The sequence below is a fragment of the Centropristis striata genome, chromosome 17 (assembly GCF_030273125.1).
Source record: "Centropristis striata isolate RG_2023a ecotype Rhode Island chromosome 17, C.striata_1.0, whole genome shotgun sequence".
Taxonomy (NCBI): Eukaryota; Metazoa; Chordata; class Actinopteri; order Perciformes; family Serranidae; genus Centropristis; species Centropristis striata.
The window spans coordinates 4,296,404-4,314,592 of NC_081533.1; the positions used below are offsets into that span (position 1 = coordinate 4,296,404).

The following is an 18,189-nucleotide window of genomic DNA, read 5'->3' on the forward strand; positions in this document are numbered from 1 at the left end:
ACCAGACGGAGCAGCTCTTTGTATTTAAACCACCGACAGACGGAGAACATGGAGAACCTCGGCCTTCCTTTCTGGTTTCTTTCTTTCTTCTGAGGGTTCCTGCTGTTGGTGGCAGTGGTTCTCCTGCTGCAGACTGAACCAGCCGACAGGCTCCAGTGTATTAAAATGTTCAAACAACTGAACCGTCTCTTTGTTTTTAACGGAGAATGATGAAAAAAATGAAGTAAAAATGTAGCTTTATGATGAAAAAAGAAAAACCTCTGCAGACTCGGTACCTGGAAAAATGACTGATGTCAAAATAAAAGATAAAGATACTTATATATTTTTTTAAGTTTATCATTTTGAGTTTTTTGGTATTTTTTTGTCTTTTTTGGTAATTTTGTGTCTTTTTGGTAATTTTGTGTCTTTTTTTAAATAATTTTGTGTCTTTTTTAAATAATTATGTGTCTTTTTTTGGTAATTCTTTGTCTTTTTTTGGTATTTTTGTGTCTTTTTTGGTAATTCTTTGTCTTTTTGGTATTTTTATGTCTTTTTTTGGTAATTATTTGTCTTTTTTTGGTATTTTTGTCTTTTTTTGGTATTTTTGTGTCATTTTTGGGTATTTTTGTGTCATTTTTTGGTAATTCTTTGTCTTTTTTTGGTATTTTTGTGTCTTTTTTTGGTAATTATTTGTCTTTTTTTGTTTTTTTTGTCTTTTTTTGGTAATTCTTTGTCTTTTTTTGGTATTTTTGTGTCTTTTTTTTTGTAATTCTTTGTCTTTTTGGTATTTTTGTGTCTTTTTTTTTAAATTATTTTGTGTCTTTTTTTAAATAATTTTGTGTCTTTTTAAAGTAATTTAGTTTTTTTTTTTAGTAATTTAGTGTCTTTTTGTGGTCATTTGGATTCTGCCTCCGGGTAATTAGAGTGTGAGACTTCTGACTTAGAGGATTATTTTTTCATTACATTTGCAGAAATGTAATGTACGTTCTGGTTTCTGCTCCACTGACTGTGACCAGACGAGAGCGGCTCTTTGGATTTAAATCACCGACTGATGGAGAACATGGAGAACATCAGCCTCTTCCTTTCTGGGTTTCTTTCTTTCTTTGAGGGTTCCTGCTGTTGGTGGCAGTGGTTCTCCTGTTGCCAGACTGAACCAGCCGACAGGCTCCAGAGTATTAAAATGTTCAAACAACTGAACCGTCTCTTTGTTTTTAACGGAGACAAAACGGCTCCAAGATGTTGGATCCTACAATTTTTAAAGACACTCTGTGGAATCAGTACAACCATGTCTAGAAGTGGGAACAACTCAAAAATGACTTTTATGCAGAATAACACAGTTATAATGACATAAATAATATAAAAGAGAAAAAACACAAGTCAAATTCCTTTGATAAATGATTATTTTTTTATTTACATGTTTACAGCCTCTCCTGTCCTCTCCTCTCAGAATTACCAAAAAAAGACACAGTTACCAAAAAAGACACAAAATTAACAAAAAAGACACAAAATGATTAAAAAAGACACATAATTATTAAAAAAAGAGACACATTTATTTAAAAAAGACACAAAATTATTTTAAAAAGACACAAAATGACCAAAAAAAGACACACAATTGTTAAAAAAAGACGCACAATTATTTAAAAAGACACAAAATGACCAAAAAATACACAAAATTAAAAAAAAAAGACACAAAGTACTTAAATAAAGACAAAAAAGTACTTAAAAAAAAGACGGTTACCAAAAAAGGCACAAAAAGACATTTTAAAGACATTTTTAATGATTTTTTCCTCCTTTTACTCACTTTTAGTTTTTAGATTTTTAATTTTTTTCTAAGGATTAACTATTGCTTTCCTTAATCTTAATCAGGCCATTTCAACCAGTAAAAGAAGAAAATGAAGTAAAAATGTAGCTTTATGATGAAAAAATAAAAACCTCTGCAGACTGTATCTGAAAAATGACTGATGTCAAAATAAAAGATAGACATTATTTAAGTTTATCATTTTGAGTTTTTAATTTTTTTGCAAAACCTTCCATGTTTTGAGATACATCACTGTTTTGTGATACTTAATAATTTCAAAATGTGTTTATTTCTATAAACTTTATTATGAGAAAGCTTCTCATTTATATGTCATAACTTGCAATTCGTCATAATTCTGACTTATAATTTAATTCTGAGGAGTCATTATTTTTGAAGAAGTTTCAAATTATTTTTTGTCAACAACTCATTTCAAATTATTTGAATTAATAATCGGATTATATTGAAATACTAAAGCATCATTATAATGACATCATTATAATTTTGTCTTTTTTTGGTAATTCTTTGTCTTTTTTGGTATTTTTGTGTCTTTTTTGGTAATTTTGTGTCTTTTAAATAATTTTGTGTCTTTTTGGTAATTTTGTGTCTTTTTTTAAATAATTTTGTGTCATTTTTAAATAATTCTGTGTCTTTTTTGGTATTTTTGTGTCTTTTTTAATAATTTTGTGTCTTTTTTTGGTAATTCTTTGTCTTTTTTTGGTATTTTTGTGTCTTTTTTAATAATTTTGTGTCTTTTTGGTAATTTTGTGTCTTTTAAATAATTCTGTCTTTTTGGTAATTCTTTGTCTTTTTTTGGTATTTTTGTGTCTTTTTTTAAATAATTTTGTGTCTTTTTTAAAAGTAATTTAGGTTTTTTTTTAGTAATTTAGTGTCTTTTTGTGGTCATTTGGATTCTGCCTCCAGGTAATTGGAGTGTGAGACTTCTGACTTAGAGGATTATTTTTTCATTACATTTGCAGAAATGTAATGTACGTTCTTCAATACTAGAATTTTAAAAAGCAAACAGTTATAAATTGATGCAGATTCTTGTTTCTTTTTTCATGCATTCATCAAAATCTGACGTCTTTATTACCCAGAATGCACCTCACTTTACTTCTAACCACGAACCTTCAGATTTATTTTCATTTGCAGACTTCTCCACTGAATAATTTCCATCATAAAGCTCTGCTGCAGCCTGCAGCGCCCTCTGCAGGAACAAACTGCTTCTTACAACCTTTTACCCACAAACTGTTTACACTTCAGACCTTTAACCCTCTCATTCTCACTATAATTTAACCCTTTCAGAGCCTTCTGGCTGAAAAACGGGAAAAAAAATGTGCCTTTTTCTCTGCATCTCATCAACATTTATCAAAATTTGTGACATTAATAGTGCTGTTTAACAACAAATTGTTTTTCAGATTTGTACTTTTTTAAGTAACAAAATAATAATACATCAATAATAAATAAAAACAAATAACCATTTGCCTTTTTGTTTGCATCTCCATAACATATATAAAAATTGTGACTTTAGTTTGTTCAGGAAATCTGGTCAGAACCAGTTAAATGTAATAAAGGAAATTAACGGATTAGAATTGTTAAATGGGTTTAAACTTAGCCTCATGACAAAAAATATGCTTTTTAAAATTAGCTACTTTTTCACAATTCTGTTTCCAGTCACACACACATTTTGGAGAAATCACTTCAATCTCTTAGGGATTTAATGAGTTAATGTGAAGCATAAAGCTGAATATGGGAGATTATAGAAGATTTAAAGTGTTTGTTACACTGGTTTCACCATAGGTTCTTATGGGTTAAAACAGCTGCAGGCTGCAGCACAGCGCCACTGTTTTAAGAGAAGAAGAAATAGAACTGTGCCAGAGCTTAACGGAGCGATCCAGTTTACTGATTTAATAAATGACTAATTTAATAAATGACTAGTTTAATAAATGATGTGGTATCTGATCGGTGCCTGGACTCCGGTAACAGTGGATTTTCTATTCCAAATTTAAATGGAAATATCAGCGAAAACTGTAATTTAGTCTGAATAATCCTGTTATTTTTAGGGTAATTGTGTCATTCATTCACACATCATGGTATTTCTCCATAAATTTTGCATGAAAATGTTATATTTTACCTAAAACCCGTGTGTTTCTTCCAGTTTATGACAGAGAAAAGTAAAAGTTTTGCTCTATTCTTTGATTTACGGTAGTTAAAAGTGTCTAATACGGTGATATACAATTTTTCATTTTATGCCCTATTTCTGATGTATTTGACAGTGAGTTTTACTGTTATTTCTACAAACCTTTTTTACAGTGTAATTTACCATACTGGTATCAGAATCAGAACAACTGTAGCCAAAACAAAAGTGAAAAATGACAAATATGGCTGAAAATGTCCCGAGTGGTCCCAGAGGATTAAAACTTTATCAGGTGAAGAACTATATCTGGTAGCTTCAGTGGATATAAACTGGGTCCCCGTGTCTCTGTTTGGTCCTAGAAACATGGATTTATTCCAGATAATCAGCAAAGATCAGACTACGTCACAGACACCATGACATCTGACCAATCACTATGATGATAATATGATAATATTCACTTTATTGACCTGGACCTCCAATGTAAAAATGAAAAATTTAGAAAAAAAAATCGGCAAGAAACAGTCGTACAAACAGAGTTATTCTTCAGTGACTTCGATGTACCAGGAGAACTTGACTATGACGGCGTATTAAGTATGAATAAAAATAAAAATACAAACCCGGGGGAGGGGGCTAATATTTCGAGAAAAAAAACTGCAAATTTACGAGATTTAAAGTGACAAATCTGTGTGGAAAAAGTCACAGATTTCCAAGAAAAAAAGTGAAAAAAGTCAACCTTTTTCTCGCAGGTTCACCGCTTTAAATCTCATAAATCTGCACATTCTCGTAAACTTTTTTCTCAAAGTATTCCCCCCCTCCCTCGGGTACGCATGTGTTTTTTACACATTCTGGCTGTATGTAATATCCTCCAATATTCTCCAGGGTTGAAATTTGGAATTTGCAAGTATATCAATGAGTGTCCTGTTAAGGGTTAAACCAACTTTTATATGTAAAATCCATGAAGTTCTGCTTTTTAAAAAACATGTAGCAGCTGATGCATGTTGCTTTCAATGACAACTAAACACACAGTCTCAAATTTAGCATTTTATGTATTTTAAAACATCAAACAAAGACTGTACACACTCATCCAGCGTCACACACACACACACACACACACACATCTTCACATCTTCAGATATGTCCTAACTATTCCAGAAGGGGCCTCGTGGCTGCAGGTTTTCCTTTCAACATGCACAAGTGGTTCAATCAGCTGATCTGAGGGTTTAAACAGCTGATCAGTAGAACCAGGTGTGTTCCTGATTGGTTGGAGTAGAAACCTGCAGCAGCGGGGTCCTTTCTGGAACAGTTTGGACCTGCCTGATGGAGCGGGAACGGATAAATCCAGAGTCCAGAATACAGGAGATCTGTCTCTGCAGAGGAGACCAGAGCCATTAAATCCTGAGAGGAAGACGCCCCCGTTCTCCTGGACCTCAGTCTGAACAGACCGGGGTGGGGGTCTCCAGGTCTTCAGGTCTTCAGGTCTTCAGGTCTCCATCAATGGTTGTCCCCGAAGCCCTGCGTGTCCTCCAGACTGTCGGCCTCCACCTCGATGGAGACCACGTGATGACCCGGGATCATGGCCAGGCCCAGGACTCTGGGTTCCCCCTGGGAGAACGTGTCTGGAGGCAGAAAGGAGAAAAAAATACACTGTAAAAAAACAAAACTGTTGTTTTTACGGTAAAAAAAAAGAAACACTGTTTTACCATTTGATTGACAAGAAAATACTTTATAAATAAAAATGCATAAATTAAAGATTTTACCATTAAATAATACAGTATATTTTTATAAGGGTTAGGGTTTTATCCTGTTCAAAAAGGATAAAAAAGTAGACTTTAAAAAATAAAAAAAACTGTTGTTTTTATGGTAAAAACAACAACCAGCAGCTGTGGTTGCCAGAACTGTACCGTAATAAATACGGTGCAGCTTTTTGTAATATTACGGTAAAATGATATTAGCACTGTTGATTTCCTGTTTAAGATTGACATTTTATTCCATATTTTACAGTAAAAAAATACAGTTTTTCCATCAAAAGAAACACTGTTTTGCCATATTTTTAGATATTTCTCATAATTTTGGAGATACTAAGCCATTTTTTTTAGGTATTTGTCATTATTTAGAACGGCAGCTGTGGTTGCCAGAACTTTACCAAGATAAACACGGTGCAACTTTTTGTAATATTACGGTAAAATTATATGTTGATTTCACGTTCAATTATCCCATATTTTACCGTAAAAAATAAAGTTTTTCTATCAAAAGAAACACTGTTTTGCCATTTGATTGACAAGAAAATACTTTATTAATAAAAATGCATAAAGTAAAGATTTTACCATTAAATAATACAGTATATTTTTTATAAGGGTTAGGGTTTTATCCTGTACAAAAAGGATAAAAAAGTAGACTTTAAAGAAAAAAAAACTGTTGTTTTTATGGTAAAAAAAAAGCAGCTGTGGTTGCCAGAACTTTACCGTAATAAATACAGTGCAACTTTTTGTAATATTACGGTAAAATGATATTAGCACTGTTGATTTCCTGTTTAAGATTGCCATTTTATTCCATATTTTACAGTAAAAAATACAGTTTTTCCATCAAAAGAAACACTGTTTTGCCATATTTTTAGATATTTCTCATAATTTTGGAGATACTAAGCCATTTTTTTTAGGTACTTGTCATTATTTAGAACGGCAGCTGTGGTTGCCAGAACTTTACCGTAATAAATACGGTGCAGCTTTTTGTAATATTACGGTAAAATTATATGTTGATTTCCCGTTCAAGATTGCCATTTTATTCCATATTTTACAGTAAAAAAAATAAAGTTTTTCTAAGGGTTAGGGTTTTATCCTGTACAAAAAGGATAAAAAATTAGACTTTGAAGAAAAAAAACTGTTGTTTTTATGGTAAAAAAAAGCAGCTGTGGTTGCCAGAACTTTACCGTAATAAATACAGTGCAACTTTTTGTTGTTGATTTCATGTTTAAGATTGCCATTTTATTCCATATTTTACAGTAAAAAAATACAGTTTTTCCATCAAAAGAAACACTGTTTTGCCATATTTTTAGATATTTCTCATAATTTTGGAGATACTAAGCCATTTTTTTTAGGTACTTGTCATTATTTAGAACGGCAGCTGTGGTTGCCAGAACTTTACCGTAATAAATACGGTGCAACTTTTTCTAATATTACGGTAAAATAATATTAGCACTGTTGATTTCTTGTTTAAGATTGACATTGTATTCCATATTTTACCGTAAAAAATAAAGTTTCTGAGAGCCTCGTTTAGAAGGCGATCTAACAGAAAAGTGCACATATTAAACGTTGTGGTAGATGAGCTACAGATCTGCAGCAAACTGTGTCATTTGTGTGAAAACTGATCCATTAAGTTGCAGATTAAATGTAAATGAGGCTCCAGTTTCACTGCCAGAGAAGACAAACAGATTATAAACTAGGAGGACTTTGTTTTGAGGACGTTTTGAGCACACGGTGCAGGTTAAAGCTGCGGGATTTGGGTTCAGGATCAGGTTCAAGTCCTCTATCACAGCTGTTCTCAACCTGGGGGTCCCGACCCCAATTGGGGTCGCCAAATCATTTTGGAAGTCAGCTCTGTCTCCACTGTGTTAATTTGTTTTAGTCTTTTTGGTAATTTCATGTCTTTTTTGGTCATTTTGTGTCTTTTTTTGGTCATTTTGTGTCCTTTTTTGGTCATTTTGTGTCTTTTTTTGTCATTTTGTGTCTTTTTTTGTCATTTTGTTTCTTTTTTGGGTCATTTTGTGTATTTTTTGGTCAATTTGTGTCCTCTTTGGTCATTTTTTGTCATTTTGTGGTCAATTTGAGTCCCTTCTTCTTAATTTTCTGTAATTTTTTTTAATTTTGTGTCTTCTTTTGATCATTTTGTGTCATTATGTGATCATTTTGATTCTTTTTTGGGTAATTTTGTGTCTTTTCTGACAAATCCCAAAGTATCAAGTTGTTACTTTCCAAGGAGTCTCTGGCTTGAAGCTGACTGTTACACACTCAGGAGGTCAGAATGGACCTTTAAACTGATAGCAAAGGACTTAGATTAAAAGGAACAATAAAATATATAAATGCACAGACAGAGAGATGTTTAAGTTGTTGTCTGCTTCATTATTTGTCCAAAATTCGTTGTATCAACTGAGTTTGTCTGATCTGAACTGTGAGATTGTGTTCAGTGAGACAACATGATGTTAGATTGGAGGTCGAGACTCAAAAAGGTTGAGAACTTCTGCACTAACAGACCTTTAAGGTACTTTCCTCCAGTGGAGCAGAACATGAAGATGGTGTCTGAGGTACCTGAGGACTTGAGGAACTCCTGAGCGGAGCCCAGGATGACGTTACAGTCCCGGTCGGTGCAGAGGAACAGACCCACCAGAGTCCGCCCGTCCGTCATCCGGATCCTCATGTTCTTGTTCAGGAGCCCCTCCAGGTTCTGGCGGGCCTGGGACGACGAGGAGCCTCCTGGCTGCTCCTGGAGGAGAAACACAAGGTAAAGGAGCACACTGACACTGACGTTACCACGACAACATAAAAATATAAGATAAGACGATAACATAATAAGAAAAATACTGGATTACTTCTTGTTTCAATGTGTTACATTTGGTGGATCTAGAGGAGCTGGAGCGGAGGAATAAAGATAAATATTTAGTGAGAATATTACTGGTGGCCTGTAAAAAAATTAATAAGGAAGAAATGGATCTTTGTAATGGAAAAATTTACTTTCAATCTAAGAACACAAACAGAGGTATTTATTGAAGATTGGCAAAAATGGATTACATATGTCTCTACCATAAAACCTTCAGGACTTCAGGTAATCTCAGATTGGACGATCAGAATACTTTCATTTCTTTGTACCTTTTCTTTTTATTGTTGTTTTTGTTTTTGTTTTCCAATCCCATTTTTTACGCTTTTACTTTCCCCTTGATATTTCCTGTATTCGTCTATAGGTCTTCATGTTGATTGTTTGTTTGTTAATTTACATGTAAAATCAAGAAACAATGAAAAGTAAATGACAAAAAAGAAGAAAAATCCTGGATTATTCCTTTATCTTGTAAAAACACTAATGAATTTGAGTTTACTCTGGTTAAAGTGATGCGCAGTTTTATTCATAAATACATTAAGGAAACTATCTGTAAACATGTGTAGATGTAAGTAAATATTATTAATGTTAAGTATCGTTCAGTATATTATTAGTTTATATTTTCTCTTTAAATGTCGGTGAATGTTTCATTTGTATCATTGATCTGTTAGCACCAACTGAAGCTCGATAATAACTGATTCATGTTATTAATAAACCGTTTTCTCTGCGTGTTGACGCGTCAAACAGCGTCACAGTCACATTAAATACTAATTAATTAAAAAGAGAAACATACATGAGTCGAAGGACCGTTTTCTTCGATCATTGTTGCCATTACTCCTTCTTCTTCTCTTCCTGCAACATTTGTTGACGGAGCGGTTTGTGTGACGGACCAGCTAAACCGGAAACGCGATCCAGTTTTTTTTTTTTTTTTTTTTTTTTGTGGGGGGGTTTTAAAGTGAACGACACATCAAGAGACTGTTGAGGCACAAAATTACAAAAAGGACAAAATGACTGAAAAAACACTATATTACTTAAAAAAGACAGAAAATGACCAAAAAAAGACACAAAATTATAAAAAAAGACACAAAATGACAGGAAAAAACTAAATTACTTAAAAAAAGACACAAAATTACAAAAAAAAGACAGAATTATTAAAAAAGACACAATTACCAAAAAAGACACAAGATTATTTAAAAAAGACACAAAATTATTTTAAAAAAGACACAAAATGACAGATAAAAACTAAATTACTTAAAAAAGACACAAAATGACCCACCAAAAAGACACAAAATTATTTAAAAAAGACACAAAATTACCAAAAAAGACACAAAATGACTAAAAAAAGGCATAAATTGGCCAAAAAAGACACATGACAAGCCTAAATGACAAAAAAAAAGCACAGAAGAAGACACAAAATGACTGAAAAAGACACAAAATAACTAAAAAAGACACAAAAAAGAGACAAAAAGACATAAAATCACCAAATTGTTCGGCTAAACACACAAGACACTAATAAAATAGAGTCCCACTAGAATAAAAACCAGAGTTGATGACAGGATCACACACAGTCACAAGATCACATTTATGTTGGTGTTTCTTTGTTTCTTTTTGGTTCAAAATGTTTTAATCCAGTAAATCAGAATAAAAAAATCAATTATTATCAGGTCATATACGTGAAAAAAATATACCAACATGGCATTTAAACATTTCTAAGTGGTGAATACAGGCAGGATGGAAAGGAGTCAGAAATCGACAAAATATCTCAAAACTCCATAGAGTTAAAATGTTAAATTGTGTGACATGACCTCCTCTTTGCACTTAAAACTCCATTCTGTAGGCAATAAAAAACACTTGAGGCCTTTTTGTGTTTGCAGAGATTGGGGTTGTGACCTCGCTAGAACCAGAATAAAACATTCATTCATTCATTCATTCATTACCATTAACCGCTTATCCGCAATCGGGTCGCGGGCCAGAATAAAAGACTCTAAAGCAAATTAAACAGAGAAGAAACTTCCAGTTTCACAGGGCAGAAGACGCCATTATTGGACCTATTAAGTGGCTCACGCCAGACTAAACCCCCAGGGAATAAGTCACAGCTAGAGAGGAAACTCTCCGTCAGGTTGTAAAGCCGAGTGTCTCTCCACAGCTCGTCGCTGCAGGAACATTATTTAACATGATCTGCTCTCCGGGTCGCCTCGGTTCACACAGAGCTGCTGTCTTCCTCCGTGTCACACTGCATAAAATCTGGGTTAGCTACAGCGCAGCACCCAGGGGAGGAGGAGGAGGAGGAGGAGGAGGAGGAGGAGTAGGAGGAGGAGGAGGAGGAGGAGGAGGAGGAGGAGGAGGAGGAGGAGGAGGAGGAGGCCTCAGCACAGTAGAGCAGTGTGTCAGAGCCTGCAGCATCATATGACAACCCTGGATATAGTTTTATATCCTTTTTTATAAGTGAGACATGAATATCTGACACACTAAAATACTAGAAATACTACCTCGACATGCAACCACTCCTCCTCATTCATATTTTATACTTTTTATACCTCTACACCAGGGGTCTCAAACTCAAATTACCTGGGGGCCGCTGGAGGCAGTATCAAGATGACCAAAAAAAGACACAAAATTACAAAAAAAAGACACAAAATGACAAAAAAGACACAAAATTACTAAAAAAAAGACACAAAATTATTTTAAAAAGACACAAAATGACCCAAAAGGGTCACAAAATGACCCAAAAGGGTCCCAAAAGGGTCATTTTGTCTCTTTTCTTAGTCATTTTGATACTACCCCCAGGTAATTTAAGTTTGAGACCCCTGCAATAAAGGCTATTCTATACACACACACACACACACACACACACCTGTTGCATATATATATATATAGAGAGAGAGAGAGAGAGAGAGAGAGAGAGAGAGAGAAGGTCTGGACAGGCATGGATGTGAGTCTAGACCAGGGATGGGCAACTGGAGGCCCGGGGGCCCCATACGGCCCTCACCCTCACTTGAAGTGGCCCTCAGTACAACTACATGCATTTGAGCATGAAATCTTAAAAGTGCAGTGTAAAAATGCACAAAATTACTTCTTGTAATTAATGTTGGTCTGCTGTTCTTACACTGAAAAAAAATAAAGAAATCACAGTTGTTGGTTATTTTTTATTTGCTTCAAACCTTTTGTATTCCTATTTATACTGTTATTTGTGCATTTGAGCATGAAATATGTTAAGTTACTGCACTGTAAACAAATAGACACAAAATAAACAATTAGACACAAAATGACCAAAAGAGACACAAAATGAACAAAAAAAAGACACAAAATGAACAAAAAAAAGACACAAAATGAACAAAAACACGCCAAAAAATCACCCCAATGTTACCCTATGGAGAGACTAGAGTGATGACATCATCAAAAAAATACCATAAAAAGACACAAAATGACCAAAAACATGAAATCTTAAAAGTGCAGTGTAAACATGCAAAAAATTACTTCTTGTAATTAATGATGGTCTGCTGTTCTTGCACTGAAAAAAAAAAGAAATCACAGTAAGTGGTTATTTTTTATTGTTTTAAACCTTTTGTATTCATATTTATACTGTTCTACATGCATTTGAGCATGAAATATGTTCAGTTACTGCACTGTAAACATATTTAAAATTGCAGTTGTATCATATCTGGTTCAGTGACGGTCCTATATGTGGCCCTGTGGGAGTGTTGATTAAAAACAACAACAGAACATGTTGTAATAGTTAAATGCTGCAGTGATGTCAGGCTTGTTAAGGTGCTGCTCCATCACCAGCTGGGTCTAATTATGAGATTAGTGAGACGCCACAACATGATAATAAAAACTAGTTTGAGCCTAAACATGCATCATGTGTACATATTAAAGCAGAACATACTTTGGTTTAGCTGCAGTAGATGACAAACTTTAAAAACATGACAAGAAATGAGAAAAACTCATCCATTATCATTATTATTATTATTATTATTATTATTATTGTAGATTACTATCTAAGTGACTGGAGATGTTTTTTCTTCAAATGTGTGAAAAACATTGAGTCTTTGTGCAGGAGACGCTGAAGGACTTCCACCTGCTGTGATTTCATTTTGACATAAAAGAAGAAAAGCAAAGCTGTTATTAATATCATTAACGAGGGAAACATGAAGCTGTGACAACACAACAAAAGACCCCTGAAACTAAAACAGATTCATCATGTCATAATGTACCTATTGTTATTATTATTATTATTATTATTAATAATCTTATTATTTTAAATTATTTTGTTTTATTTCCATCCTACTGCAACATATCACATTGTTGTTAGTGAAAATAGCCCATTCTTTCTAAAAAATAAAAAAATTATATAAAATAAAAAATGTAATTAAAATGACATATTATAATATAATAAATTAAATAAATAATTCTACATGACATTTTTTATATATATGATATATATGGAATCATTTGCATAATAATTTGCTTATCATATATACACATATATATATATATTTCTATATGTATGTGTGTATATATATGTAAATATATATGTATATATATACACACATATATATACATATATAATTGTACATATATACTTTACTATAAATATATGTATATATGTATATATACATACATATATACATATATGTGTATCTATCTATATGTATTTATAATAAAGTATATATGTACATATATATGTATGTATGTATATATACATATATATATATTATGTATGTATATATATATATAGATACACATACATATATATACATATATATGTATGTGTGTATATATATATATGTTTATATATATATATATATATATATATTTATATATATACATCAAATTAAAATGACATATAATATAATAAAATAAATAAATAAAAACATATAAATTATATTTTTTTATGTATGATATATATGGAACAATTTGCATAATAATTTGCATACTGTATGTATATATATATATATATATATATATATATATATATATATATATATATATACATACATACAGTATGCAAATGATATATATGGAACAATTTGCATAATAATTTGCATACTGCATGTATATATATATATATACAAAGCCTGCTGTTTAAAGCTCCAGAAACACCGAATAAGTTATGACCATTTTTAAATATTTTTCTTTTTTGGTCCAGCTTCTATTTCTAGGGTCAATGTGAATGAACCTGTGACCCAAAATGCTCACATATTTATATGATTTGTGGAATTAAAGTCCTCTTACTGCTTATAAATGGATAATTGTTGCACAGAGGAAAAGATTGAGACATGATGAGAAATATGATTTTATTTTAAAGAAAAATAAATACAACATAATTATTTTGAATCAAGGCTGTATATGATCGTTATACTCCTACTGTTTCTTTCATCAGTTCATCAGGATGTTTCACCCAGCCTTTTATTTGTCACATTAGAGCTTCAACTGATGATTATGTTAACTATTCATTAATCTGCTAATTATTTTCTCAGGTATTTGAATTAAAAATTTGATCTATAATTTGTCAGAAAATAGTGAAAAATGTCCGTCCCAGTTCCTCCAGACAAGACAATGCCTTTAAATATCTTATCTTGTCAGTAGAAACCCCCAAAATAACCAGTTTATTATCATATAAAACAGAAAAAATAATGAAATCTCAATATTTGAGAGGCTAAAATTGTTTTTTGTGCCACTTTTGCATGAAAAATTGCCACTTTTGCATGACTTAGATAACAATTTGATCTATAATTTGTCAGAAAATAGTGAAAAATGTTCTCCAGACAAGACGATGCCTTTAAATATCTTGTCTTGTCAGCACAAACCCCAAAATAATGAGTTTATTATGATATAAAACAGAAAAAATAATGAAATCTCAATATCTGATAGGCTAAAACTGCTTTTTGTGCCACTTTTGCATGAAAAATTTAAAGTAAATCCGCAGAATGACTCATTCTAGTGGACTAATTGTTGCAGTCTGCACCACGTTCCCCTGCCTGGCTTACATAATAATTTGATCTATAATTTGTCAGAAAATAGTGAAAAATGTTCTCCAGACAAGACGATGCCTTTAAATATCTTGTCTTGTCAGCCCAAACCACAAAATAACCAGTTTAATATAATATAAAAGAGAAAAAAATATGAAATCTCAATATTTTAGAAGCTAAAATTGTGTTTTGTACCACTTCTGCATGAAAAATGAAAAGAAAATGTGCAGAATGACTGATTATAGTGGACTAATAACCAGTTTAATATGACATAAAACAGAAAAAATAATAAAATCTCAATATTTGAGAGGCTAAAACTGTTTTTCGTGCCACTTTTTCATGAAAAGTTAAAAGAAAATCTGTTATAGTGGACTAATAGTTGCAGTCTGCACCATGTTCCCCTGCAATTTGTCAGAAAATAGTGAAAAATCTCCGTCAGGATTTCTCTGAAGTTCATCACACGTCACATAAGAGCTTCAACTGATGATTATTTTAACTATTCAATAATCTAATTATTTTCTCAGGTATTTCAATTAATAATTTGATCTATAATTTGTCAGAAAATAGTGAAAAATGTTCTCCAGACAAGAAGATGCCTTTAAATATCTTGTCTTGTCAGCACAAACCCCAAAATAACCAGTTTAATATCATATAAAACAGAAAAAATAATGAAATCTCAATATTTGATAGGCTAAAACTGCTTTTTGTGCCACTTTTGCATGAAAAATTTAAAGAAAATCTGCAGAATGACTGATTCTAGTGGACTAATTACCAGTTTAATATGACATAAAACACAAAAAATAATGAAATCTCAATTTCTGAGAGGCTAAAACTGCTGTCAGAAAATAGTGAAAAATGTTCTCCAGACAAGACAATGCCTTTAAATATCTTGTCTTGTCAGCACAAACCACAAAATAACCAGTTTAATATAATATAAAACAGAAAAAATAATGAAATCTCAATATTTTAGAAGCTAAAATTGTGTTTTGTGCCACTTTTGCATGAAAAATTAAAAGAAAATCTGCAGAATGACTAATAGTTGCAGTCTGCACCACATTCCCCTGCAATTTGTCAGATAATAGTGAAAAACCTCCGTCCCAGTTCCTCCAAACAAGAAAATGCCTTTAAATATCTTGTCTTGTCAGCTCAAACCCCAAAAATATCCAGTTTATTATAATATAAAAGAGAAAAAATAATGAAATCTCAATATTTTAGAAGCTAAAATTGTGTTTTGTGCCACTTTTGCATGAAAAATTCAAAGTAAATGTGCAGAATGAGTGATTCTAGTGGACTAATTGTTGCAGTCTGCAGCCTGGCACCGCTCTGCCTTGTGATGTTTGACTGCGAAAGGCAAATCAAAATTTCTTTTGTCAAAACAAAAAGTGCCCTGAGCGGCCACGGAGGGCTGTCGGGCTGAGGGGTTCCCATGGCCTTACTGCCTGCATCCAGCCTGCTCAGCCTGCTGCTGCTCACCTTGTTACACTCCAAAAAAAAACACTGTTTGTGTCTAAACCTGTGCTCTGGGTGCTGCTGTGTGCGTTATGCCGCTTCATAAGCAGTTTATAACGGGGGGAGTGGAGTTTGCATACTGTGAATTGTTTCCATCCCCACCACAAGTAGTTAATTTTTAAGCAATACAATCTGATGTAAGTCTGGGCATGGCTGCGGCAGATTTTCCCAACCCCCCTCTCTCAATCCCTCCCCAGCACTCACACACACACGCACGCACATTTACGCGCACGCACACACACACACACACACACACACACACACACACGCCTGCCGCTGCTCCAAAATAATTTTTATACAACGGTGGGGGCTCCGGAGAATATAAGGTGGCCATATTTGATAGATTTGTGTCGGGCTCTGCAATGCAGAAAGAGAGAGTTGTTGCGTGTGATCCTGACAGTGACAGTGACACCAGACGAGTCTGAGGGGTTCGTGACTGATCCGGACTTGGAAAAAAAGAGAGAGAGAAAAGAGGAGGGGGGGCAGACAGAAAAGAAACAAACAAGTAACAATGTAACTTACATGCAGCCACACACCCCTTTCTCTTGTAACAATGTGTACGTTTTTAAGGAGGGAGGGGGCGCGCAGAGGGAGAAAGAGAGCCGGAGAGAGAGAGATAGAGAAAGGAGGAGGGGGGTGCGTTCTGAAATAATATAGTCAGCCATTTTTTATGTAAGGGGATTTTTTCTTATTGGGGGGGTTGTTAAAAAATAAATATAAGAGGGCGGCCATCTTTGTTGCTCTGCCTGGTGTAAAATATTTCAAAACGCCCCCCACTTTTTTCTGTGCCGATTTGAATATTAAATAAATATCACACATTCGGGGCAAGAATACGCTTTTTTGAATACAAGGACGGAGCCAATGACAGGAGTATAATGTCCTCTCCTCTCCGCTCCTGTGAGGAAGACGAGGGCATGGTGGTTAATTCCGAGGGAGGAGATTTTGATGAAGAAGACGACGACGGAGACCTAGACGAGAACGCAAGCGACATAAACTCGCCGGCGGCGCCTCGGGAAACTGCAACACCAGCCGCGCCAGGTACAGTAGAAAAGAAAAACTGGCGGACAAGTCGGGAGCGCGCACAGCCGAGATAAAAACACACTTACTGAGGTGTAAAAATGTTGCAGAAAGGGCTTGTTAGAAGTAGCCGGAACCCGCAGATTGAGCCCCATATCTGAGCTTCTCCACGTCCAGAACGGTGCAGAGAGCAGCCAGGACTCGAGTGCGCGCAGACAAAATAGAAACATACTTGTCCAGATTTTTTTTTTTTTAAAAGAAGCACACGTTTCACTTCCTTAACCCGCTTGGCTGTAACCTCCCTAGTTACTGCACCTATATGTTGTTATGGATGCCATATTTGCAGCTATAAGACAAGCTGGTGGGGAGAAAAAAGAGACGAGAGCGCGCTTTGGAAACAGAAACTCCTGTCCAGTTTGCAACAAAATACAAAATGCTTCTGTGTTGTTGTTCCAGCTACTCTACTCTCCCTTTTCTCCCACTTGCACTTCCTCCACCTCCAGCACATCCCAACAAAGTTGAATCTAAACTTGCCACAGCTGCTTTTCAACCTCACTTCTTCTTCTTCTTCTTCTTTCCCGACACCAAAAGTTGCTTGTCCCTTATAGAAAAAAAACCTTTTTGACAGCTCCTTGGCATGCAAATGAGGCAGAAGGTTGCCCTGAAGGGTTAAAAAGCTCACGGCAAGAAAAGGCTGGCGATTAAAAAAAAAAAAAAAAAAAAAAAAACATGGACTCCCCTGGCCGGAGGCTATATATATTTGATATCTATCTGTAGAGAGGATGCGTTTAGCTGTGCAGACATGAAGGCTCAGTGATAGTGTGCCAGACTGAAAGTTGCCCCTACAATAGCCTCTATGACAGGTCAGAATAGGACACTGCTGCTGCTGCTGCATGCTGCTCACTCAGGACACAGAGGTGTGACTGTGTAGCCCTCTTGTAGCTTAGCATGCATGCCCACTAATTAGCCCAATAACATGTTTATTTAAGGTATTTATAGCCTCTACAATAAGGTGCTTTTTCCTTTATTTTCTGCAGCTTCGGGCTGTTGTAGCCTCCAGGCTGCTGCACACATGATTGAATGCATATGACATTCTGGAAGTTTCTGTGACAAGCTGCACGGGGTTGCAGTGAAAGTAAAAAGGGTGCAGAGAAAGTAGTGGCTGGTTAACCACACTGCAACAGCACAAGTCAGAA

At 34.2% G+C, this 18,189-nt stretch overlaps 2 protein-coding genes across 2 annotated transcripts in view; one reads left to right on the forward strand and one right to left on the reverse strand.

Annotated features, from left to right (window-relative positions):
- Positions 1-4,860: 4,860 nt before the first annotated feature.
- naa38 (N-alpha-acetyltransferase 38, NatC auxiliary subunit) lies at positions 4,861-9,370 on the reverse strand. Its single transcript, XM_059354764.1, has 3 exons — positions 9,289-9,370; positions 8,213-8,387; positions 4,861-5,527 (listed from the first exon to the last, which is right to left on the reverse strand). Exons 1-3 carry the CDS (start codon positions 9,325-9,327, stop codon positions 5,403-5,405), a joined length of 339 nt encoding a protein of 112 aa, XP_059210747.1. The 5' UTR covers positions 9,328-9,370; the 3' UTR covers positions 4,861-5,402.
- Positions 9,371-16,275: 6,905 nt separating this feature from the next.
- Positions 16,276-18,189, forward strand: part of chd3 (chromodomain helicase DNA binding protein 3) — a 96,336-nt gene continuing 94,422 nt past the window's right edge. The window contains 1 exon segment of the mRNA XM_059354770.1: positions 16,276-17,014. Coding sequence (XP_059210753.1) covers positions 16,852-17,014 — 163 coding nt within the window. The 5' untranslated portion in view covers positions 16,276-16,851.

Coding starts and splice junctions, on each gene's coding strand:
- naa38 (XM_059354764.1), bottom strand. CDS start 9,327: ATGGCAACAATGATCGAAGAAAACGGTCCTTCGACTCAT. Junction 8,388..9,288: donor AAAACGGTCCTTCGACTCAT/GTATGTTTCTCT, acceptor TTTCTCCTCCAG/GAGCAGCCAGGAGGCTCCTC. Junction 5,528..8,212: donor GGAGTTCCTCAAGTCCTCAG/GTACCTCAGACA, acceptor TTCTGCCTCCAG/ACACGTTCTCCCAGGGGGAA.